We start from the raw sequence: 25,594 nt of genomic DNA on the forward strand, positions 1-25,594 counted from the left end.
GTGCTCATTACATTACGTGCCTTCCTTAACATCCATCACCCAGTTACCTTCTGATTTAAAAAAAACAAGCAACATGATGGCTATGCAGACTTAGAAGGGTCACAGATGACAAACATCAACCCAAACATAACCCTTTGATTCTCACTAGTTTCCTATTCTGAAGCTTATATATTTTTATGGACCACTCCTCAGATTTTTACTATAGATTTTCACTTAGCCAATTCATATACTGATTTTCTGTTCTATATCCAATTTTAAACCCATAATAGGAAAATGCTCCATGGAATCCATCCTCAATATGGTTATGGGTCACCGGAACTCCAGCATTCTGAAGTCGGGTGACATACATAATTCCATCATCTCTCAAGACATCATATTGACAAGTGATGACATAGGTCAAGGGTAAACTTCGCAATTTGTTGTCATCAGCCAACAAGGGGGCTGCCCTCACATCTAAAAACCCTGGATATTTTTTAGTCAGCTCAGAACTACCGTAAGTTGGACTGTTATAAAAGTGTCCCTTCTTAAATTTCTCAGGGAGCAAAGAACTCCAATTAACAAATTTGAACAGATGTCTTGATTCCACTGGTACATGTTGATTGAAGAGCATAGCTTTTGCAAGTGATCTGTCCTCAGTAAAGTATCCACTCCACCACCTGACCATCATTGATTTGGACAGAGTTGGAAAATGTGAACATTCCCGATATTATGGTAAATCCATATCAAGAGTCTGAAGGGCAGGATAAATTAAAGACTGGGTCTTGAGTTTGATCTTGATATCTGGGTCATCTATGAGCTGAAAATAATTTAAATGAATTGCTCAAATAGTAATTTTCATTTAAAAGATATTTTTATTTAAAAACAATATATTGATACTGGATAAATCCAGAATCTCAAAAAGATAATCAGAAACCACAAAAATATATCTAAAAGAACTTTCTAATTTTCGATATTGTATTGAATATTAGGTGTGTCTTAAATCATGAATATAAACTGATTTGTACTGCTTTCCTTATGGATGAAGAGAGAGACCACCTAATCTGTGATTAAAAAGCAAAATATCTACCCTGACAACTAGGAATGGCAATCAGAGGAAACACTTCTTTTTGAGTAAAAAACTTATGTACATATATTATTATATCAACAGGCATTAACATTTAAAGGAAAGATCACATTACTAGGAATTCTAATTTGGCTCCGATACTAAACAGACAAATCCTAGGCAAAAGTCTAATTCATTTTAACATTTATGTTTTTTAAATATTCAAATTACATTAGTGCATTAACACAAATTTATCTATAAACTAATATGCATATATATGGGGTATACTAGAAGGTTTTTATTAAGAAGATACATGACCAAAAATATTTGGAAACCAGTAATATTGAGCATTACAGTTTAGCAGTTGTTTTTATGTACATTTCCTTGGTCTTGCAACATTGAAATGGCCTATTGTGTCTCATAGGTTAATTAACTTCTCTTTTTTTGAATTTTTTTTAGTTAAATTCAATTAATTAACATATAATGTATTATTTGTTTCAGGGGTACAGGTCTGTGATTGATCAGTCTTATATAATACCCAGTGCTCATTAACAGTGATAATTAACTTCTCAAAGTGTGGCCCCTGGACCAGGAGCATATGCATCACGTGAGGATTTGTTAGAAATTCAAATTCTTGGGTCCTCACCCAGACTTACTAAGTCAGTTAGGGAGGAACCAGCAATTTGTATTTTAACAAGTTTCTCAGGTTATTCTCATGCATGCAAAGACTTGAGATACGCTAGTATAGATCACAAATAGTAATTATTAAAGCCATATGTACTCTGATGCTTTTCAAAGTATAATGTCTAAATTGAAGTCTATTTCTTGAAACTTAATATAGACTTGAAGAAAGAGAGCACTCTGGCATTTTTTCCTGTGGTATACAGATGACATTTTACACACATAACAAACACATACACACACACACAAACACTAGCAAAAGCAAATGACAGCAGTGTTTTTTTCATTGCCTTTAAAGCACAGTTAGTAATTAGATCTAGTTAGTAAAATAAAATATTTATAAGTCCATTACCAGATTGTTTTATGTAAAAATAATTGTTTTATGTTGGAAAAATGTACTGAATTTAAATAATCATTTCAATGTTTTGTCTCATGTAAGATTACCACATTCCTTTTAGCTCAGTATCTAGTATGAAGAACACTGTTTACATTAGTAGAAGTGTGGTAGTAATTAAATAAGTAGCTAACAGGTGGCTGATTTTAGATTAAGTTAAGAAGAAATACAAAAATATTTTCTATTTCACCAATAAATCGAACTTGACAGGTAGCTAAAATCTTTGAACATATATGTTTTAAAAAACTGTCTTTGTACTTAAATATAATACACATAAAATCAAGTATAGAAATTCCTAAAACAGAAATGTAAAATATAACTATGTTTAAAGATAGGGAGTTTCCCATATCCCTGAATTGACCACACACCCTTCCTCCCCAGTAGGACTGCACACCCATCTTCCTTCTCATCCTTCATTCTATGGAATTCAATAGTGTGTATTTCTTTAAAATTATACCATTTAATCAATGTAGTTTATCTGGTTAAGGACTTTCCATCTATTCTCAGGGAACCAATAATCGTTATTGTGAATTTTACTAAATGCTTTTTCTGTATCTAGTAAGATGAAGATGATATATGATTCTGCTTCCTTTATCTATTAATGTGGTGAAATTCACTTATTTTTATCAAATATGCTTTTCCTTGCATTATTAGCAACTTGATCATGGTCTATGTGTATATATATATATATATATACATGTATATATATATATATGTGTGCATGTATATGTATATATAGTATATATACATTTTTTTCTAATATTTTATTCATGATAGTAATATCTTAGCCATTGTTTTCCTTCCTGAAATTGTTCTTGTTAAATTAGTCATAAAGATCATGCTTCTCTAAAAATAATTAAAAAGAGTGTACAATGTTTTCCTATTCTCTGGAATATTTTGTATTTATTTTGAGTGATTTCTCCTTGATGTTTGATGTAAATTGCCAGCAAGGTTTCTTACCAGGACTGTTTTTATTACTGATTTAATTTGTTTAATGGTTATAAAATGGCTCAGATTTTCATTTCTTCTTGTGTCTGTTTTGCAAGTTATATCTTTCTTGGAATTTGTCTATTGAGTTTAAATATTATTAAATATTTTTTAACTTCAAATTTCAAATATGTCTTTCAAAGACTACGATGTTCCTTCTTAACTCATCAAAGGCTAATTCTTCTTCATATTGAAGGGCTTGCAGTATTGTCCCTTTTTCAATCCTGATGTTAATTATTTATGCCTGACTTTGTTCTTCTTCGTCTTTCCAGAGACTTAAAATTCTTATTAGTTCTTTCAAAGAATTAACTTTTTGCTTGTTGTTCATATTTACTGCTAGCCTGTTTGAATATCATAATTTCTGTTCTTGCCATTACTATTATCTTCCTTCTATTTTTTTTCTTGAGTCAGATGCTTATTTCAACCTTTCTTCCTTTCCAATCTATGCTTTTGAGGAAATACAGTTTCCTAAAAATATTGTTCTAAATGTGGGGAACATATGCAAGACATATATTCTATTAATTAATGGGTCACTATTAGGTACTTAATGTATTTTTTAAATTTCCATACAAAGAAGGATATTTTCTTATTTGCCTTTTTTCTATTGATTTCCCACCTTGCATTGTGGTTAATAGTCCAAATGTGTGATTTAAATTCTGTGATTTTTTTTTTTTGAGACTCGCTTTATGGACCAGTACTTCGTCAATTTTTTAAAACCATCACATGTATTTGCTTGTTTCCCTGTTTTTTATAAGTCCATTGAGTTAAATGTATTGATCATTATTCCAGTCCTCTATACCCTTATTATTATTATTGCCTGCTTTTCTTAATTACTGAAAGAAGTATTGTTAAATCTCTCATTATGGTTTTGAACATGTGTGTCTTCCCCTGTAGTTCTGTTAATATTTTCTTCATACAGATTTAGAGTTATTATATTTTCCTGGTGGTTTAACCTTTTCTGTAATGATGTGATCTTCTTAACCTACCGGCAATTCTTTTAGATGTTATTTCAGGATATACATTTTCCATCCATTTACTTTCAGATTTTCTGCTTTCTAATCTGACAATCTTGGTCCTACAATCAGATTATTTAGACCACTAATATTTACTCTAATTGCGAAAAAAAATTTATTTTGATCTACCTTATTTTGTGAATTCTCCTTCTTTTCTGTTTTCTCTATTTTTGACTTCTTTCAGATTGGTTGACCTTTTAATTATTCTATTTTTTTCCTGTCATAGTTTATAAGTTATACCCTATTTTTATTCTTTAAATGATTACCCTAAGAATTATAATGTGTATTCGTAACATCTCAAAAACAAATGAAGTTATCAAAGGCCAATTCTAAGTCTTTATTTCTTCTTAGATAATAAAGAGAGCTTTAAAAGGCTTAAAATCTGCCCTCCCCTCCACTCTTGAACTTATGGTTTGTTTTTCTTATACTTTAATTCCATATATCTTATTATTTTAAACTATCCAAGTTTAAGATTTACCCACATCTTGCCACATTCTTGCTTTTTGCTTCTTCCTGTATCATAAACTTTTATCTGCATTTTCAGTGTGTCTGAAACATTTATTTAAACCACCTTTTACCGTGTTCCATTAATAGCAGTTTTCTTAGTTTTGGTTTATCTGAATATGCCTTTATATCTCCTTTATTTGTAAGTAATATTTTTGTGCACCATAGGATTTGGTTGACAGTAAAAATTGCTGCACTTTGATAATATTCCACTAACTTAGAAATTACGTTCTCGCTATTGAGAAATAAGCTGTCAGTATGACTTGCACTTCTGTGAAGGTACTCTTTTTTTCTCTAAGAATTCCTCTATTTCATTTTTTCAGAATCTCTACACCTAATGTACTCACAACCCTAAGATCAAGAGTTGTATGCCTTACCGACAAAGTCAGCCTGGCACCCCTCTATTTCTTTTTGTTTAATTTTGTGTTGTTGGTTTTCTATACTTTCACCTTGCTGTGTCTACGTATAGATTTCTCTCTAGCTATTTATTTTTAATCTTTTAAAAAAGTATGTTCAAGATTCATGGAGCTTCTTTTATCTGTATCTTGATATCTTTCATCAGCTCTGCACAATGCCCTACTATATTTTTAAGTATTCCTTTCTCCCATTCTTTCCCCTTTGCTTCTGGCATAACATTTAAAAGTCTATTGGATTTTCTTATCTTCTCTTTTGTATTTTCTATCTTTCTGGGGTTTCCATGCTTCATTTTGCAGAATCATCCATGGGTCATAGGACTCATCTTTCAGCTTATAAATGATCTCTTAGCTATGTAAAATAAACAATTCATAAAGTTTTTATTTTGATAATTTCATTTTTTAGTTTTTCAAAAATTTTTCTGCTGAAATTTGCAATCATGGTTGTGAATTAATTGAAGAAATTAGGATAATTATTTTATATTCTGTGGCTGATAACTGCAGTATCTGAATTTTGTAGTGTTTTTCTGTTGTCTGTTGATTCTGCTTGCTTTTCTTCATTGTTTCTTATTTACTTGTTTGCCTGGATATGTTTTATTCTGTGCTGGATACTGATTTCAAAAAATATTTGCATGAATAATTTGAAATCTATAATGACACCATATTTCTCCAGGGAGTATTTTTATACATTTCTGTCTAGTCTACTTGAATATCAACTGTTCACACTAACTTAATTTAAGTTCAAGGACTGAAATTTCCCCATTCCATCCAGGTGATGTGAAGCAGGGCTCCAAATGCATATGAGGTTTGTTCTATATCACATTTACCCTGACCAGTGAGACCATATCTCTTCAGGGCCTCACTTAAAGTTAGAAGTACTTCATAATTGTCACCATTTTCAGAGGGCCCTGGAACTTGACTTCAACTCTCTAGCTCATCTTGGTTGAACAGTTTTCTTTTGATTGGCATATACTATTAGAGCAGAGAGGACATTGAGTGCTAGGCTTATCTTGTGTGTGTGTGTGTGTGTGTGTGTGTGTGTGTGTGTGTCGTATCCTTAAAAAACTTTTTGGCCTAGAAACTTCTCATATCTTATTATCGGTTTAATGCTCTCCAGAATAGTATAAGGTATTTTAACCATATTTTTAATAATTATGGGTCAGAATTCATTGGTTAACCACTATAGGAGTCTAAACTCCATAAGAGGAAGGGTTCATTATGCAACACAGTAAAAAGAAATTGATGCTTGAAAAGATTAGGTGGCTTGTCCAAGGTCATAGAGCTGGACATTTCTTTAGCTTCAAAAATCCATGTCTCCTGATGTGCCCTTTGTACTGCATCAAGATACCTCTCAGAGTGACAATGACTAGACAATATAGAAGTTAATTTCTGGGAAGTCGCAGATATCTGCTCTGCAGTATATTTGTAACAAATCACAAAATTTATATCTTTCCTTTGCCTACAAATCATGAGAAGGTTATTCTGAAGGTACCAATAGGCAAAATTGATATACTTTAAAATATGTGTAAAAATGAATAATACAATCAACAAAATCAACAGCAAGGTTTGTTTGATTGTATAATAAATTTATGTGCAATATTTATGATTAGAGTTAGTTACTGAATTGCAAACATTCATTCGTAAATCTACAAGTAATTCTTTTTTCATACAGGAACACAGCGTCTAAGCCATCAGTGCCTGGTTTCTTTCTTAGGTCGGATAACAACATCAAAAACACTTTACTCACTATTACACTAATTATGATTGTCACTTTAAATTGATAGCCAGTAGATGCCCAGTTTTAGCTAAATGTCATAGAAATAGTGTGATGGTTGATTTCTGAAAATTTATAATTCCTTCTGCAAGTAAACAGTATCCATAAACCTGCTAACATTTTTTGTCTATAGGCAAATTAAGAATTCTGATAACAACAGTTTTCATGCAAGTTTTAGTATATTCCATGAAGGATCCTGGATTAATCTGATTCTGTAGCTATGGTGATGGTATCATTGATTGTTTCACAAATACCAGCCCTAATAAAGCAAAATAGTGTGGCACTTAGCTGACCATATTAATTATGTTTAAACCAATGATCTGAAAAGAGTGTTTTATCATTTTATTTTTTTAAAAAATCTGGCAGAATGTAGGGCCCCTGGGAAGCACAGTCAGGCAGGTGTCTGACTCTTGGTTTTGGCTCAGGTTGTGATCTCAGGGTCGTGATCTCAGGGTTGTGATCTCAGGATTGTGAGATCCAGTCCCACTTCAAGCTCCGCACTCAGCACAGAGTCTGCTTGAGACTCTCTCTCCCTGCTACATGAGCGACCTGTGTCTGAGTACTAGCAGCACCAGGATGCCACAGCTGAGGAGGAGGGCACTTTTGAAAAGGAGGGGGCCTAGACCTGTCTGGTACCCAGTAAAGCATGGAAGCCCTGTGAACTCTATTCACTCACAACCTGTTCTCTGATAGCAGTGTCTCACTGTGTGAGTCCAGTTGCTTTTCTTCCTGTCTTGAGATTACATGCTGTACAGACACCACCATTAAAGCATTTTCAAAGTGGAAAAAAAAAAAAAAAGGCTCTCTCTCCCTTTCCCTCTGCCCCTATCCCCCACATGCTCTCTCCCTCTTTCTCTAAAATAAATACACAAATAAATAAATCTTTTAAAAAAATCTGGCGGAATGTAGGAATAGAAGCACTCAGGATATAAATGTTCTCTAATATTTATCTGTATGTATCTCTAACATATTAACATAACATAATTGCTTTGATATGTTAATGTATGAAATAGATATTTAAGTGTAAAATATTTTTTAAAAGAAGCAAACCTAAACAATGTACCTGTTGAGTCACTGCGGCCACTAAATTCCCTCCAGCGCTTTCTCCAGAAATACCAATCCTTCCAGGATCCACACCATATTTGTCAAGAACATCTTGGCGCAAGAACCACTTTAGTGCATTATATATGTCTTCAAAGTGATTTGGAAAGTGATATTTGGGTGCTAGTCTGTAGCTGTGAGCAGAATAACAATGTTTTTCAAGTCAACTATTTTTCATTAAAAAATGCGCATCTGTGTAGAGCAGGAGGCATACTCTAACCCTAAAAATCAAATGTAGAAAAATTTTCTTTAGCAAACCTGGTATTTGGGGTCTTTATGAATCCAAAGACAAACTTCATTCTTATGATAATGCTTGATATGAAAGCTTTTACAAATTTTTACATTTTTCCACAAGTAAAGGCTTGAATGCAAAACTTGGATTAGACTTAAGAAAAAAAAAAGTGATCATTTCCTTTAAATAAACTTTTACCAGAATGTTATTTTCTTTGTAATCATTATGCTTCATTACTGACCAATAAATAGCAAACAAAGCTTAGGAATTATAATATTCCAGCTTAATCTAATAACCAAGTTGGCATGCAGTCACTATTATGGGTTTTTTTTTTCATAGTTTCTTCATTTTTCTATTTATTCCCATTGGGGTTGTTTTCTTTATTAATTATTGATCTAAAATGTTTTTTGAGAATAGATTTTGCCTGTATTCCTATATGTTATTTGGTGACTAATTGCATTTAATGAAGGATTGTACCATGAAATACACTCTACTAATTGCTTTAAATGCGTTTTATCACTTAATCTTTAAAATAACTCTATGATATAGAAAATATTATATGATTCCCAGTTTATATCTGAGAAAACTGAGCTAAAATGATATTTAGCTGCCACAAAATCATCCAATTAACTCTACAACCAGGCTTTGAACCTGATTCTCTGACTCCAAAGCCTTCATCTTAGCTAATTAAGAGTAAGCTAGGGGTACCTGGGTGGTTCAGTCAGCCTCTGACTCTTGATATCAGGGTCATGAGTTTAAGCCCTATGTGGAGAGCCTCCTGAAAAAAAAAAAAAAGGGAGTAGGCTAGAAAACCAGTAGAGGTCATTCGTCCCTAAGATGCAGTAGTTTAATTTTATTGTAACAATTTTTTGACTTCCTATTTTCGATCCCTGTTTGACCTAACTATACAACTCTTTTTACTCTGACTCTTTTCTGGTCATGTCAAGATCACTTTGCCTATTCTCACCCTCTCAGTTTCATTTGAAACACTTCCAGCATAACCGAGGAACAACCAAGACAACTGAGAGCATCTTACTGTATAAGGCATCTGGCCAAAACTCAGACAAATCAACAGTGTTCTTACTTGGCTGAAATGACAACAGCATCAAGTCTATCAGCCGTCTGTCTTGACAGGAAGTCATAACTGAACAAAGCTGAAATAAAAGAAAATAAAATCAGAAACTGACAAATGAATTGATGAGTGTTTCCATCAGCAGAAAGCTTATCCCTATACCTTTTCTCCTCCCTGAAATGTTCTGGGAAAAATTTTTCTAAGATTTCACCATAGCTATAGAACATGAATTATTCTGCTCAGTGATCCTTTCACATATGTATTGTCAGCGTTCTTGTCCTTCCCCACATTTTCACACTGGATAATTTAAACCAAATTCATTCTTTTTGAGATTAATCTCTTCTCCCTTCATTCAGCAGGCATTAGGTGTTGAAAGAGTAAACACATTCATACTAATTCCCTGACTTGCTGTAAGTCACAATCTACTAGGGACAGCGGCAGGGAGGGGCAAGCATATAAGCAGAAAGCAGCAATGCAAAATATGAGTGGTTTTAATGGGGAGGTAGTTGTATGGAAATAGTACTGGACTTTATCAAAACCGCCAGAGAAAGATAAGGAAAAGTAGAAGTAGGGAAAGCTAAAACCTGATTTATATATTCACATTTTCTAGGCAGACAGAAAAAACTGTGTTTTCTGGGGCGGGCGGTGGTGGCCATGTGTGTGGAGTGGGGATGAGTAGGCTTGGGTAAATGATCCCTTTTGCAGATAAGAAAATTGTAAGATGAAATAGAATTTGCCAGTAATGAGAGGAGGGAGAAATCATAAAGTGTTATGTGGGAAGTATCAGAATATGTAGTTGTCACAAACGTTAAATCATGTGAGCCATGAAAAGAATAGATATTATCTTGAAATGATTCCAAAGTCAGGTGCTGAATATTCTTTTTTTTTTTTTTTTTTTTTTAAGATTTTATTTATTTATTTGAGACAGAGAGAATGAGAGACAGAGAGCATGAGAGGGAGGAGGGTCAGAGGGAGAAGCAGACTCCCTGCCGAGCAGGGAGCCCGATGCGGGACTCGATCCCGGGACTCCAGGATCATGACCTGAGCCGAAGGCAGTCGCTTAACCAACTGAGCCACCCAGGCGCCCAGGTGCTGAATATTCTTAAAATATCAAATACACACTAAGTTTTAAGCTTTTATTTAACATTTACTATAAAAAGTCATTCTTGTATTTTGAATTAGAACATAAATTGTTATGTCTTTTTAATAGAAAAATAAAAAACGTCAGGAAAATACCATTTTGTTTCAGGGCTTATTCTTATTTAGTTCCTTTATCTTGGTAAGCATACTCCCATTCTTTAATAATACTTTGATGAAAGGATTTTTAAAGAAGTGCTTTGGGCAGCAGGGACTCATGGAAATGGACTGAGGCATAGCATAGTCAGATTTTGCCTTAGAAACCTCATTCATCGCCAGCTAATGACTTTACTACCTGTGTTTATAGAAGATGATAGACAGGATCATATCCTTTACTGCTCTGATTTACGTTTCCAATCTATATCAATACCCATCAACACCTCTTTTTCTCCTGTCACAGAGAAAGTGTGTTTCTCCTCCTATGTGTTGCTAATACTTCTCCTCTGCACTAAGTCCAATTTCTTCTCATATCCTCTAGATCAGGCAAACCTCATTCCATCCTCCAGCCACCCCCCATTTCTCCAGCGTATTTCTATTAACTGCCATCTTTACCTTCAGTTTATAAACATATTCATAGATCTCTCATTTGTAAATATAAAATGCATATAATATAAAATAAATATTAATACATAGATAAAATAAAACATAAAATTTTACATTATATACAGGAACATTATATACATTAAAATATTACATATTTCATATATTTATATAAACATTAAAAATGCATAAAATAAACTGAAATATATATTTTTTTAATTTAATTTTATTATGTTATGTTAGTCACCATAAAATACATCATTAGTTTTTTTTTTATTCTTATGTTAATCCCCATACATTACATCCTTAGTTTTAGATGAAGTGTTCCATGATTCATTGTTTGTGCATAACACCCAGTGCTCCATGCAGAATGTGCCCTCCTCAATACCACCACCAGGCTAACCCATCCTCCCACCCCCTCCCCTCTAGAACCCTGTTTGTTTTTCAGAGTCCATCGTCTCTCATGGTTCATCTACCCCTCCGATTTCCCCCGCTTCATTCTTCCCCTCCCGCTACCTTCTTCTTCTTCTTCTTCTTCTTTTTTTTTCTTAACATATATTGCATTATTTGTTTCAGAGGTACAGATCTGAGATTCAACAGTCTTGCACAAATCACAGCGCTTACCAGAGCACATACCCTCCCCAGTGTCTATCACCCAGTCACCCCATCCCTCCCACCCCACCCCCCCTCCAGCAACCCTCAGTTTGTTTCCTACAATTAAGAATTCCTCATATCAGTGAGGTCATATGATATATGTCTTTCTCTGTTTGACTTATTTCACTCAACAGTTTTTGATGTGGTGATCCACGATTCATTGTTTTTGTATAACACCCAGTGCTCCATGCAGTACATGCCCTCCTTAATACCATCACCAGGCTAACCCATCCCCCCACTTTGCTCCCCTCTAAAACTCTCTGTTTGATTCCTGGAGTCCAGAGACTCTCATGGTTCATCTCCCCCTCCAATTTCCCCCGCTTCATTTTTCCCTTCCTTCTCCTAATGTCCTCCATGCTATTCCTTATGTTCCACAAATAAGTGAAACCATACGATAATTGACTTTCTTTGCTTGACTTATTTCACTTATCATAATCTCCTCCAGTCCCATTCATGTTGATGTAAAAGTTGGGTATTCATCCTTTCTGATGGCTGAGTAATATTCCATTGTATATATGGACCACATCTTTATCCATTCATCTGTTGAAGGGCATCTCGGCTCTTTCCACAGTTTGGCTATTGCGGACATTGCTGCTATGAACATTGGGGTGCATATGGCCCTTCTTTTCACTACATCTGTGTCTTTGGGGTAAATACCCAGGAGTGCAATTGCTGGGTCATAGGGTAGCTCTATTTTTAACTTTTTGAGGCACCTCCACACTGTTTTCCAAAGTGGCTGTACCAACTTGCATTCCCACCAACAGTGTAAAAGGGTTCCCCTTTCTCCACAACCTCTCCAACATCTGTTGTTTCTTGCCTTGTCAATTTTTGCCATTCTAACTGGTGTAATGTGGTATCTCAGTGTGGTTTTGATTTTAATTTCCCTGATGGTTAATGATGTCGAACATTTTTTCATGTGTCTGTTAGCCATTTGTATGTCTTCTTTGGAAAAGTGTCTGTTCATGTCTTCTGCCCATTTTTTGACTTGATTATTTGTTTTTTGGGTGTTGAGTTTGAGACGTTCTTTATAGATCTTGGAAATCAGCACTTTGTCTGTAGTGTCATTTGCAAATATCCTCTCCCATTCTGTGGGTTGTCTCTTTGTTTTGTTGGCTGCTTCCTTTGCAGTCAATGAAATATATATATTTTTATATAAAATCAAGATAAAATACCCTTACTCAACTCTGGGCTTCTTTTCCATCTAGCACCTTTCTCATTTCTTTCTTATCTAAGCTGAATGAAAGACTAGAGTCATCATCTCCATTTCCTCATTTCTCATCCACTATTCCATGTACTTCATTTTGGTTTTCATTACAACATTCCATCATTTCTGCAATTAACAAGTTTAATAATAAATGTCTAAGCTCATGAAACACTTTTTCTTCTGACTTGAGATTTGCTACAGCAAATCATTATTCCCTTTCAGAAAGAGATCTGAAATAATTCCTTTAAACTAACATAGCTCCAAGGAAATGAATTTCAGACAGCTGAAGTGTTATTTTTCTGGGATGTTTAACAGATATATCTTCTTGATATGTGAAGTCAACATCTTAATAAAATATATGCTATACGACAAATTAAGATTTTTCAACAAAAAGCACATACCAGCACTCCCCAAACACCAACCACCACCATGAACATAAAATAAGACCCTTCTTAGGCTCTCTGGCTTTCGTTTTGGCACATATACATGGACAGGAATGTTGTTGAAAGTTGTCTCCGTCACAGTGACATTTTCATCAGATGTGGGTGGGACTTCTTGAAGGTTCACAAAGAAAATTGCAATGTTCATGAAATGGTTCATTCCCAATAGTTCAGCAAACATAATCTAAAAGAAGGGGGAGGTACACCAGGTTACAAATATCAAATGTCAATGTTGTTTATGAACATAGAAGTATGCGGTATGCTCCCAATAGTTCTGTATCGGATTGTCAAACAGGTGAATCTGAATGACACAGTTAGAAATACTGGAGATTCAGAATTTTTACCACAATAGTTGCCTCATATAAATAAAGGTAAAGAAATTACGGAGGTATTACATCTTGGCAGGTTCTATGCTTCCTACCTTGAGTACAAAGACAAACAGGGTGAGTTCCCTACTCTAAATAAGCTCAGAGTCAAGTGGGAGAAATGGATATATAAGCAGTTATAAAGCAACATAAACTGCATGTCTCATAGACATATACAATGAACTTTGGCAAAGGTCAATAGGAAGATAAACTAGTTGCCTGGACATGAGACCTGGGGAGATGTTTTCAAACAGTAGGTGAACTCTGTTATGAGTACTGAACTCTGATATGTAAGAGTTTGGCCAAACAAAGGAGGCAATCTCCCTCTAGGCCAAAGTTAAAGACACAGGGACGCTCCTACTGCAATTGGAGAAAGGCAGGTAGCTTAGTAAAGCTCTGAAGTCAGGTCCACACAAGGATGAAAAAAAGAAAAAAGACCTCAGGAGGTGAGTATGAGCCAAACCATGAAAGATCTATAATGTTAGAATTCCAAGAATCAAAAAGACTCATTTTCCCATCTTAAATTGGAAACATGTGGTAATTAATTAAGTAGCTGGGTCAAATTCTAAAAAAAAAAAAAAAAAAGAAAAAGTTGGGTCGTCCTCTTTACCATCATACAAAGGTAAAACAGGTACAAAAGGAATAAGCAAAATTATCTCTTTTTTTTTATTCTTATGTTAATCCCCATACATTACATCCTTAGTTTTAGATGAAGTGTTCCATGATTCATTGTTTGTACATAACACCCAGTGCTCCATGCAGAATGTGCCCTCCTCAATACCCACCACCAGACTAACCCATCCTCCCACCCCCTCCCCTCTAGAACCCTGTTTGTTTTTCAGAGTCCATCGTCTCTCATGGTTCGTCTACCCCTCCGATTTCCCCTGCTTCATTCTTCCCCTCCCGCTACCTTCTTCTTCTTCTTCTTCTTCTTTTTTTTTCTTAACATATATTGCATTATTTGTTTCAGAGGTACAGATCTGAGATTCAACAGTCTTGCACAATTCACAGTGCTTACCAGAGCACATACCCTCCCCAGTGTCTATCACCCAGCCACCCCATCCCTCCCACCCCACCCCCCACTCCAGCAACCCTCAGTTTGTTTCCTGAGATTAAGAATTCCTCATATCAGTGAGGTCATATGATACATGTCTTTCTCTGTTTGGCTTATTTCGCTCAGCATAATACCCTCCAGTTCCATCCACGTCGTTGCAAATGGCAAGATCTCATTCCTTTTGATGGCTGCATAATATTCCATTGTATATATACGCCACATCTTCTTTATCCATTCATCTGTCGATGGACATCTTGGCTCTTTCCACAGTTTGGCTATTGTAGACACAAAATTATCTCTTTTCAATACTGAATCATCCCCACCTGGTTCCTGAAAGGCAGGTCAGGGAAATACATTTCCCACAACTCCATGCCAAATTAAATTATGCCACAAAGAAGCACTCCTACAAGAATGAGAGGGCAGAAATGAAGAAAAAACCATTATTTTCTCTGAGCCCCTATGGGTATTGATTAAACATGTGGCTTTTTTTTAAGTCTGGCTTAATCTGCATTGTTATGGTTTCTTACCCAATTTTGAGAGCTGCCTCCTAGCATTCCCCCAAGAGAACCAGGTTTGGATGAGTTAATATTGAGGGAAAGGGGAATACCCAGACTTTGGAAAGAGAATACTAGGCACTCATTCTGAAATGGCATTAATTCCTAGAGACCCCAAAGCCACCATGGCCATCAAGCAGAGTGAAGCTTAAGGGTATCAAGTATGAAATAGTGTTCTAGATTGATTCCCAATTAAAATGGTCCAAGGGTATAAATATCCATAGCTGTGCTTATTTTCCCAGTTTCTCTCAATGGATAGTTGAAATAGACATACTTGGCAGCTGACAGTGTCCTTACTTTGGCTCCTTATTCCATTAGTCAAGAGGTGTTATGGAAGTACCTGAAACTGCCTCTCCCTACTGAAATAGTAAAAGAAAAGCAATAATAAATCCCAGGGAATCACAAAGATTTGTGCTGCAATCAAAAGACTTGAAACATTTAGAGGTGATAATTTCTGTGCAAGTCTTAAAATGACACAAGATTTTCTCCCTGACTAAACAGTAGCTGGACTCCTCTGAGTCCCTTTCTCAACTGGGCCTCAACCAGTTGAGACACAGACACTCAGCACAAATGACTACATTCACCCCCTTTCTCCCCATTAGCATAGCTCAATGCTATGGCAAAAATGTACTGCTTGTTTTAGCCAACAACTGACAGATAAGCCCCTGATCATCCTTTCTGAGGGTACTTACTAAAAAAGGCTTACAATGGTGAATCCTTTCTCTGCCTCTTTGAAATGTATATGTATCTCCTACAATTTAGGAGGGTCTTTCTCAAGGACCTGAAAGCCATTCCTTGGGAATGTAATCATTAGGAAGAACTGAGAGAATAGAATCCAAACTTCCATAATTGCCAGTGGGCCTAAATGCATGTATAATAACCAACCCCTTGTCACTTCTCATTTCCTGATCCTGAGCCCTCCCTTGCTCCCTTCCTTATTCCCATTCTTCCTTTAAAACATCCATTCACCTCTGTACAAACTGAAGTTGAGTTCAAATCATGCTGACCCACTTCCCTATTGCAGTAACATATTATTGGTTAAAATCTGAACTTACCACTTTAACTAGGGCCTGCTTTTGTTTTGTCAAAGGGTGTATCAACTATATGACTTAAACAGAAGACAGATGAATGTTTGAGAAATACAGAATTATCTTAAACTTAATCAGGTCATAACTCCAATTGCAGCTGCTATTCCAGATATGATCTCTTTAATGGAACAAATTAACACAGCTTCTGGCTTCTAGTACACAGCATTCGTTTGGGCCTGTCTCCTTCTCTACCAGTTAGCAAGGAAAGCAGTACACCGTTACTGTCTTGCTTCGAGTCTATAGGAACTCTCTTGCTCCCCGCATAATCTGATCTACAAGAATTTCTACTGTCTCTGTATGTCACAGGACATCATACTGGTCCACAACACTGTGTCATCAAGCTTATAGATCTGGTGATTGAGAAATAGCAAATACTATGCATGCCTTGGTAAATCATATATGTGGCAAAGAATACATAGTAAACCTCATGAAATTTAGGGTCTTGTTACTTTGGTTTCTGGGTGTTCAGAAGTCTGGGGCTTCTTGGATATTGTCTCCAAAGTAAAAGAAAGTTGCTATTTTTGTACTCTCACCATAAAAAAGGGGTAAAATGCTCAGTGACTCACTTCAGGTTAAGGTAGCAAAATACTCCCAGTTATTTATCAAGTAAGCCTAATACTCAGCGTGCCGGATTTTAGTGGGAACTAAAGACACAGAGTCTTTGCATCAGGTCCAGGATGCACTGCAAACTGCTCTGTTCCCCAGAGTGGAACCAATGGTGATCAAAGGGTCTGGGGCAACTAGGGGTGTGGTAGGGAGGGTGTGGCAAGAACTTATGATTTTGAGCAAATCCATTACTAGTCCTCTTGCATTCTCTGCAATAATGATCCTGGCTTTATTTTAGGCACTGGTGACGCTTTGTACAAATTCCCAATGAGAGCGCCTTACTCCTTCACTAGTCATCTGCACCACTTTTGTCTTAAAACTTTCTATGTTTGCCTCTACTTAAGAAGCATGTATTACTAAAATAGAAAAATATTTGTATTTAATTATATATACGGTGTGTGTTTATATATGAGCATATACATATGGCTATGTATATGAGTAAAAATATGTATACGCATATATCTATGAGTATAAATATACCACACACACACAAACATATATGTAAGTGTATGTGTATATATATATATCACACGCATACACACACACACCCCCATCTGGCAAAGTCTATGTTTCCTTTATGTTCAGATTTACTTTAGGACCTGGGATTTTTCTATGCTTTCATACTCCTTCTTTCACCCCAGTTGCAGTAAAAGTACCTCTAGTTTCTTCCTTTATGCATAGTTCCTGCTATGTATCCTTCAAAGACTCCAGATTCACCAAAACAAAACTGGCATCAGAGAAATAGTCATTAAAATAACCACACATGGGGCGCCTGGGTGGCTCAGTTGGTTAAGCGACTGCCTTCGGCTCAGGTCATGATCCTGGAGTCCCGGGATCGAGTCCCGCATCGGGCTCCCTGCTCGGCAGGGAGTCTGCTTCTCCCTCTGACCCTCCCCCCTCTCATGTGCTTGCTCTCTCTCATTCTCTCTCTCTCAAACAAATAAATAAAATCTTTAAAAAAAAAATAAATAAAAAAAAAATAAAATAACCACACTTTCACATTTCAGCTATCACAAAATCTACCACTTTACTCTCTTTTTTTGTTATTGTTCATTTTTAAAGTTTCCCATTTTTTACAGACTCCTAATTGAATTCTCAAACTGTACTTCCTGCAGCCTTCCTGGGTTTTAAGAAAAAATACATCAAAATTACTTCTAACCTGAGTGTTTACTGGATTGACAAATTCACCAAGGGGAGTCCCCTTTAAAAGTTCTGGGAGTAATAACCCCCTGGGATCCCTTAGAGAAGAAAGCAGAGAGGAGTCAGGATAGCAGCGAAGTCTGTGCAGGGACTCAGGCCCACATCAGGGGAGTCCCTGGAGTGCAAGCTTCTTCAGTGCAAGTGAATGCGGTCTGACTTCACAAAATATACTGCATGTTCAGTGTGTGCAAAGCCCAGTGCTAGAAAGTATATTGATGCAAGATGCCTGGGATAGAATTTTCTTTTTTTTTTTTTTAAGATTTTATTTATTTATTTGTCAGAGAGAGAGAGCCCACAAGCAAGGGGAGCTGCAGGCAGAGGGAGAGGGAGGCAGAGGGAGAGGGAAGGGGAGAAGCAGGCTTCCTGCTGAGCAGGAAACCAGATGCAGGGCTCAATCCCAGGACCCTGGGATCATGACCTGAGCTAAAGGCAGACGCTTCACCCGCCACCCAGGCGTCCCGATAGAATTTTCAACTTTCATGGACTATCGGTAAAAGTGAACATAAATAACCTGCAATAAGAAGCAAAATGAAGAAAGACCTTGAATAGGGTGGTGAGGTAGGAAGAGGAAGGGGACCAATTCTAACTGACTGATATGAAGATAGTGTCTGGTGGGTGCTTTTAATCTGCAAATTATGAGTGTTTAAAAATTTTAGGATTAGTTAAGAGAGGCAAGACAATTTGATCAAAAGCCTGAAGAAGAATGACTAAAGTGTTTACAAAAACCCAGAAGTTTTCTAGAAGCTAACTAGCCTTCTTAGGCCCTATGGTTGAATTACACTGAATTATACTGGGAAGCTCTGTTGAGGCTGCATTGTGGGGAGCTGTTTTCAGAACACGGTGGTCTATTCTTTCTTTATAAGAGTATTAGCAAGGAGTTTAATATGTTTGAACTAGCTAACAACAAAATAAATGGTATATATAATATATATGTATCATTAAATATAATGATCAAAGAAATTATTAAAATTAAAAAAATTTTTAATTTGTAGGCATTGTGAAATATCTGGGGAATTAAACTGATAATAATCCATTTATAATTTTCTAATTCATGTATTGAAAGGTCATTTCCAGTTATTATCCTGTTTTATTTAGTCTAATGTCTCAGACTAATTTGATCCAAAAAACAATAACATTATGATATGGACATATATTGAGGAATTATTAGATTTTCCTGAAGTTAAGAAGTTAGTTATAGTCAAAAGGATAAAAGACAGCATGCAATCAACTAACAGATTGATGACAGATAGATTGATAAATACTAGCAGCTTCATAGTATATATATTCACATGTATATATTGTACTATCTATATTTATATAGTTATAGATGTTATTAATATCTATGTCTAATCCAAGTCCAAATCTGTAATCATATGCATATCCATATCTGTCTGTATCTATCTCTATAAAACTTATAGGTATTTTTCAAACACTAACGATGTAATGTATGGTGATTAACATAACATAATAAAATTTTTTAAAAATTAAAAAAAATAGGTATTTTTACAGAAATTTGACTTGAACATGATTTTCAATATTTATTTTATTCAGTATTGCCAATGTTCAGCTGGAAAATTTTTTCATACAATTGTATCCGGCTGTAAAATTACAAACATCCATGGGCACCTGGGTGGCTCAGTTGGTTAAGCATCTGCCTTCAGCTCAGGTCATGATCCCAGGTGCTGGGAGTGAGCCACACATTGGGCTCCCTGCTCAGTAGAGAACCCTCTCCCTCTGCCTGCCACTCCCGCTGCTTGTGATCTCTCTCTCTCTCTCTGTGTCAAATAAATAAATAAAATCTTTAAAAAATTACAAACATCCAAGGGGAGGGGAGAGGGAGGATGGGTTAGCCTGGTGATGGGTATTAAAGAGGGCACACTCTGCATGGAGCACTGGGTGTTATACGCAAACAATGAATCACGGAACACTACATCAAAAACTAATGATGTAATGTATGGTGATTAACATAATATAATAATTAAAAAAATTACAAACATCCAGTGATAACACAGGCAGTAGTATGGAGATAGATATAAATAACTACTATACCCATTGTTTTTAAATTTTGCCAGATTTGTGCTTGTACTCATTCAATTCTTATTAAGACCTGATCCGTAGTAATATATTCCCAGATTTTCAGTTGAGCACATTGTGGTAGGAGAGCTTAAAAGATCTGTTCATGTCCATCCAGACAGTTAGTGATGGATATGGGACTCAAGCCCAGGTCTGACTCTGGAGCTAGGTGTCACTCCCGACTAGACAATATGCTGTCCCTTAGTGACCATCATTACATACCTATGAGAGACTAAGTAGAAACCTAACTCTCTGGTCACCTGGGCCTGGCCCAGGGTCTAGTGGAATGGTGTATCCCACCACCAGCAGCATTTCCCAACCAACTCATGCTACACCTGGGTAAGTGTTCAACTATCAAGCAAATACCCCTCCTTACTGGTGCCCAGCAACTGTCCCAAAGAGAAGTCAGTTGTTAGACCCACAAAAAGTACACACTTCCAAGAAATGACTGCCCTCATGTTACAATTGCAGCCAGAAGGGGAGAACTTCATTAGAGTAAACTACAAATGCTTAGTCCATGCCTGACAGGCTTTGGGAGACCAATTATTCTAGCTATGAGTATGCTCCATGTCTTCTCTATATTCTGGGTATACTCCCCAAACAGACAGCTCCACATATGCCAACCATGTTCCCCAACACTTGGGTGTCTCCTCCCTGCTCTTCTCCATAATTACACAAGGGGTGGAGACTCCTACCTCCAGCACACCATCTTCTGTCCTTTTTATTTCTACATAATTTTTACAAAGTGTTAAATAATATCCTCCATGTTTCTGCTGGGTATGATTTTTGTACAAGCCCTCCAACCAATTAGCAAAAATGTTTGAAGAAATCACATAAATATCAGGACTGCTGATTTTAAATGTCACCACTGGAAAGTAATAGATCATAAGCATTTATTTACTTAATTTCAACAAATTTAAAATTTCTACAACCTATGACATAAAGTAGGTGTCATAGGAGTACTTGTTTCTAAATATGCTAATTTAGTTGGCCCTCTGGTTTAAATCGAAGTTAAGTACAGAAAATATAAGGCCCTCTTTTAAAACATAAATCACCGGACTCAAGTATTTTATCTGCAAAGAATGAGGCTGGTTAGCCCAAATAAATATTTTTTAAATGATAGAAAATGGTCAAATTAAATTAAACTAAATTAAAAAAATATAAATTACAGATAAGAATTTAGTTATGAAAATAGTAATTGTAACATGTTGTGTAAGACGGTACTAAGTATAAAATTTTGTAAAAAGACTTTATAATCTCACAAACTTTTGGATCCTACTAGGAAGTGTAATAAATATATAACAAAAGACTAAGAAGTTACCGGTGTGTTAAAAATAATGTCCAGTGTCCCTGGAGTCTGAACTGAATCACAATGATTTTACGGTTTCTTTCATTGTCTTTCCTTTAGTGAACTATGATGAATTAGAGCAATAGCTTAGTGGACCTATCTTCTCGGATCACTTCCTCTCCTTATACTAACTCTATACCCTAAACGGAATTTTTTATGTAGATTTGAAATATCAAAGAATAAAGAGGGAAAATTCTGACCAGCTCTGGAATTTATATCCCTAAATTTATGGGCAAAATTATTTCTTGTATCTTAATCTGTCATAAAGAGATCTAGCCCCGAAAGGAAAAATAATAAAACTGAATTTCAGAGCATTCAAAGTTAAGAAACAGTACTTATGCTACGGGCGGCAGCCAAGTTAGGGTTTTGCATAGGAAGTGTAGGTATTTGGTAATTTGGAAACTAAAATCATCATTGGGCCTCAAAACGTTCACCCTTTACAGGCCAACCAGTGTATCTTTGAGGTCACAGTAACAAAAGGAAGTAAGCTGGGCCAAGTGTAAACAAAGAACAGAGATGATAAAACCAGTATTTTTAAAAATGGCCTTAAACCTAGGAAGCTTCAAATTGTGTTGTGATGAGCGCTGGGTGTTACACGCAACTAATGAATCGTTGAACACTACATCAAAAACTAATGATGAACTATATGTGGGCTAATTGAGCATAATAATTTAAAAAAGAATTTTTACATATTCTAAAAAAAAAACTGTCTCAATTCAACTAAGGAAAACCTTACAGTCTGGTATTGTGGTGGAAAACACTTTTCACAAATGCTTATAATCCCAAGCCCAGGATGCGTTTGATAGTGTTATGTTATCTGACTACAATGTTACTTCTTACCAAGACCAGATACAACCTCCTAGTCCTTACAAGGTAATGCTGAGCAATCTATTAGAGTTGGCATTTTAGTTAACTATATTTGATATTTCTATTCTAGGAGATAATGCTGCACCACAAACAAGTTGACAGGTGATTGTATCCCATGACTTCCATTTATCTTCATCATTGAATTATCAAAAGTGTGAATTACTATTCTTTTTCTTAAGTTCAAACTGATCAGCGAAGCACAAAATAGGACCTGATGGCATTAAATTCAAGCAAGAAACTCTTGGGTTTTTTTTTCTTTTGGGGGGAGGGAAGGAGGATTGGCAAAAAACTGGCTTCTTCATCAATGTGTGATAGATTTTATAGAGGTTTGGAAAGATGTCATATTATATGTTAATCTGATGTATTTAGTAAATAAATTCAACTTTTTCTTAAAAAAAAAGGAGTGAAGGCTTTAAGGTAAATCTACATATTCTGTAGAAAACCACACAGAAAAAGAAAGAAAATAACAAATCAATAATCACGAAGATACCAATTACCTCTGAACCTTCCTGGGTAGTTTCTGAGTTTCTTTACTTTTCCCAGAGTCAAGCCTTATTATGTTTTAATTCTGTTTGTGAGAGTCTTTGATTTGGTGAGACTCTTTCATTTTTGAGAGTATAAATATATATGTATATATTGTAGCAGTTTTGTGACTTAGCACAAAAACTGAAAGAAAAAAAATATATTGACCCTACCTCTATTCCTCAGGACATTCTTGTAATAGTTTGTCCAGGAAAAGCCATTCAGTCAAATAGAAATAATACAAAAGTTGTAGATATAATATTCATGCAAGATACCAGGTACTATATGAAAAATAACAGTTTCCAACACATGAAGAAAATGAAAAAAACAAATTAGAAACAAGTTGCTACAGGGGCGCCTGGGTGGCACAGTCGTTAAGCGTCTGCCTTCGGCTCAGGTCATGATCCTAGGGTCCTGGGATCGAGCCCCGCATCGGGCTCCCTGCTCAGTGGGAGGCCTGCTTCTCCCTCTCCCACTCCCCCTGCTTGTGTTCCCTCTCTCGCTGTGTCTCTCTCTGTCAAATAAATAAATAAAATCTTAAAAAAAAAAAAAGAAACCAGTTGCTACAAAGTGGGTGAAATATATTACACAATATTGCAGAATGGATTTTAAAAATAACATAAGAAGAAATATCACAAAGGAGAAATGCACATATTCATGGAAGATATAGACAGATGTTTGGAGGTAATCACTAGTCAAAAGAAAGGAGTGACTGAAAACCGATACTGGTAGAAATTAGAAAAGGAATATTAAAAACAAAGGAAAATAATTTCAGAAATAAACACCAAATTCAAAGAAACCCAAGGTAGTATATATGATAGAAATGAGAAAAACGAAAGGAAGGAAAAATGTAGAAAAAGATTAAAAAGTACTAGGAGAGAAAGTGACATTGTTTTAGAGACATACAAAGAGGACCATATGTGTATTTAAACATGTATATGTAACTATATACACACATATAATTAACCTAAATAATAAAACAAAACTATGAACAAAAATATTTTATTTTTAAATTTTTTTCCAAAATAAATATTTTAAATATAATTCAAGAATAATTTACAAAAAATAAGACATGAAGCTATATTCCAGTGAAACTGACCCAAATCCAACAACATATGTGCTAATAAAATTACTACAAATGATCAAATCACTAATAAGAAAATGAAAATAAGACATGCATTGCACTTATTCAGAGCTATATTCAATTCCAGAAGAGACCTAATAAAACACCTTAAAAAAAATCCAAGGAAAGAGATAATGAGCCAAAGGTTTAATACCCAGACTGTCCTTGAATTACTGTTATTTTATTTTGGGTTTTATTTTGTTTTGTTTTTTTTGCTATAGAAGGCAATTTACTACAGAGATGTTTAAAGGAGATAAAAAATGGTTTCCATTTCACATAATGAGCCTTGTTAGGAAAGAACCACGGGTCTTTGAGGGGCAGCGCCAACACCAGCAGCCTGCCAACCAGCCGCACCGTCACCTTAGTAGTCCAGCCTTTTACAACTGGAAATCGTGTGCGTCCTGTTGCCCTGGACTTTTTACCAGCTGACTTGTTTACAAATATTTCAATACGAATGCATTTTCTTGTCTGAATTCAAGATTATTGCACAAATTCTGTGACTTATCACCGCGTTGTTCAATCCTACCATTTCTGAAGTTCTTAAAAAAAAAAAAAAAGTGCTTCATTGTGGCAGCATTCATGCCATGAAACTCAGAATAAGAATTTTTGTCTTCCTGTCTTTTCATATTTAAAAGATTATGTTTTGTCTTTTAATATTTAAAATTAAAGCTATTGACTACTTCCTCCATACTCATTCTGTTAGGGGTCTGCATTAAGGAATAGTTAAAAAAAAATATATATATATATATATATGGTTTTAACGTCTTCAAGCAAGCTTTAAGAACAAAATTTCCAAGACAGTAGAAATTTTTTAAATAACAATAATACAAATAATTATTTTCTCCTGATTAAAATGTTAAATATTCAGAGTCATTAGAACTATGTACTTACCAAATCTGTTACAGTTTTCAAACATACGGACAGGCACAGTAGTTTCCATGGCTCTTCAATATTATCTAGGAGAGGTATATAAATATAATATGCCATGAAGACCCCCATGATCAGAAGCAAAAGAGTCTTTCTTCCCATGATGGTTCCCTTCTACTTTTTTTTTTTTTTTAAGATTTTACCTATTTATTTGACAGAGAGAGAGACAGTGAGAGAGGGAACACAAGCAGGGGGAGTGGGAGAGGGAAAAGCAGGCTTCCCACTGAGCAGGGAGCCCAATGCCAGGCTCAATCCCAGGACCCTGGGACCGTGACCTGAGCCGAAGGCAGATGCTTAAGGACTGAGCCACCTAGGGGCCCCTCCCTTCTGCTCTTTGGACTTGGCAACACACTAAGTATGCTTGAAATATTCAGCTGCTGAAATTTATACCCACGTTTTGGCACCACCATGAAGTGTTACCTAACTTTCTGAACACAGATTTTACTGCTCAGTCTGTCATTTCATTGGCTGTCCAGAAACAATTAAACTTAGTAAAAGTACAAAGAACTTTATTGTCTGCAAATTTTATCATATCCAACAACCTTATTATGTTGCCAGGCAGTCAGCGAACAAACATTTTTTGCACACTTACTAGGTTAAGAATACTTTAACTATTAAAGAAGAGGCCATAATAAAATACAGAAACTCAGTATATGCTTCAAGTAACAAATCTCTGTGG

General features: G+C 35.6%; 1 protein-coding gene across 1 annotated transcript; it reads right to left on the reverse strand.

The window, feature by feature from the left end:
* On the reverse strand, positions 1–25,097 carry AADAC (arylacetamide deacetylase). Its single transcript, XM_044915155.1, is given in 5 exon segments — positions 1–796; positions 7,872–8,043; positions 9,226–9,295; positions 13,150–13,372; positions 24,880–25,097. Coding segments are annotated over 5 exon segments (1,200 nt in total). The 5' UTR covers positions 25,018–25,097; the 3' UTR covers positions 1–199.
* Between the last annotated feature and the right edge of the window lie 497 nt (positions 25,098–25,594).

This window comes from Neomonachus schauinslandi, chromosome 1 (assembly GCF_002201575.2).
Source record: "Neomonachus schauinslandi chromosome 1, ASM220157v2, whole genome shotgun sequence".
In the NCBI taxonomy this organism is placed as follows: Eukaryota; Metazoa; Chordata; class Mammalia; order Carnivora; family Phocidae; genus Neomonachus; species Neomonachus schauinslandi.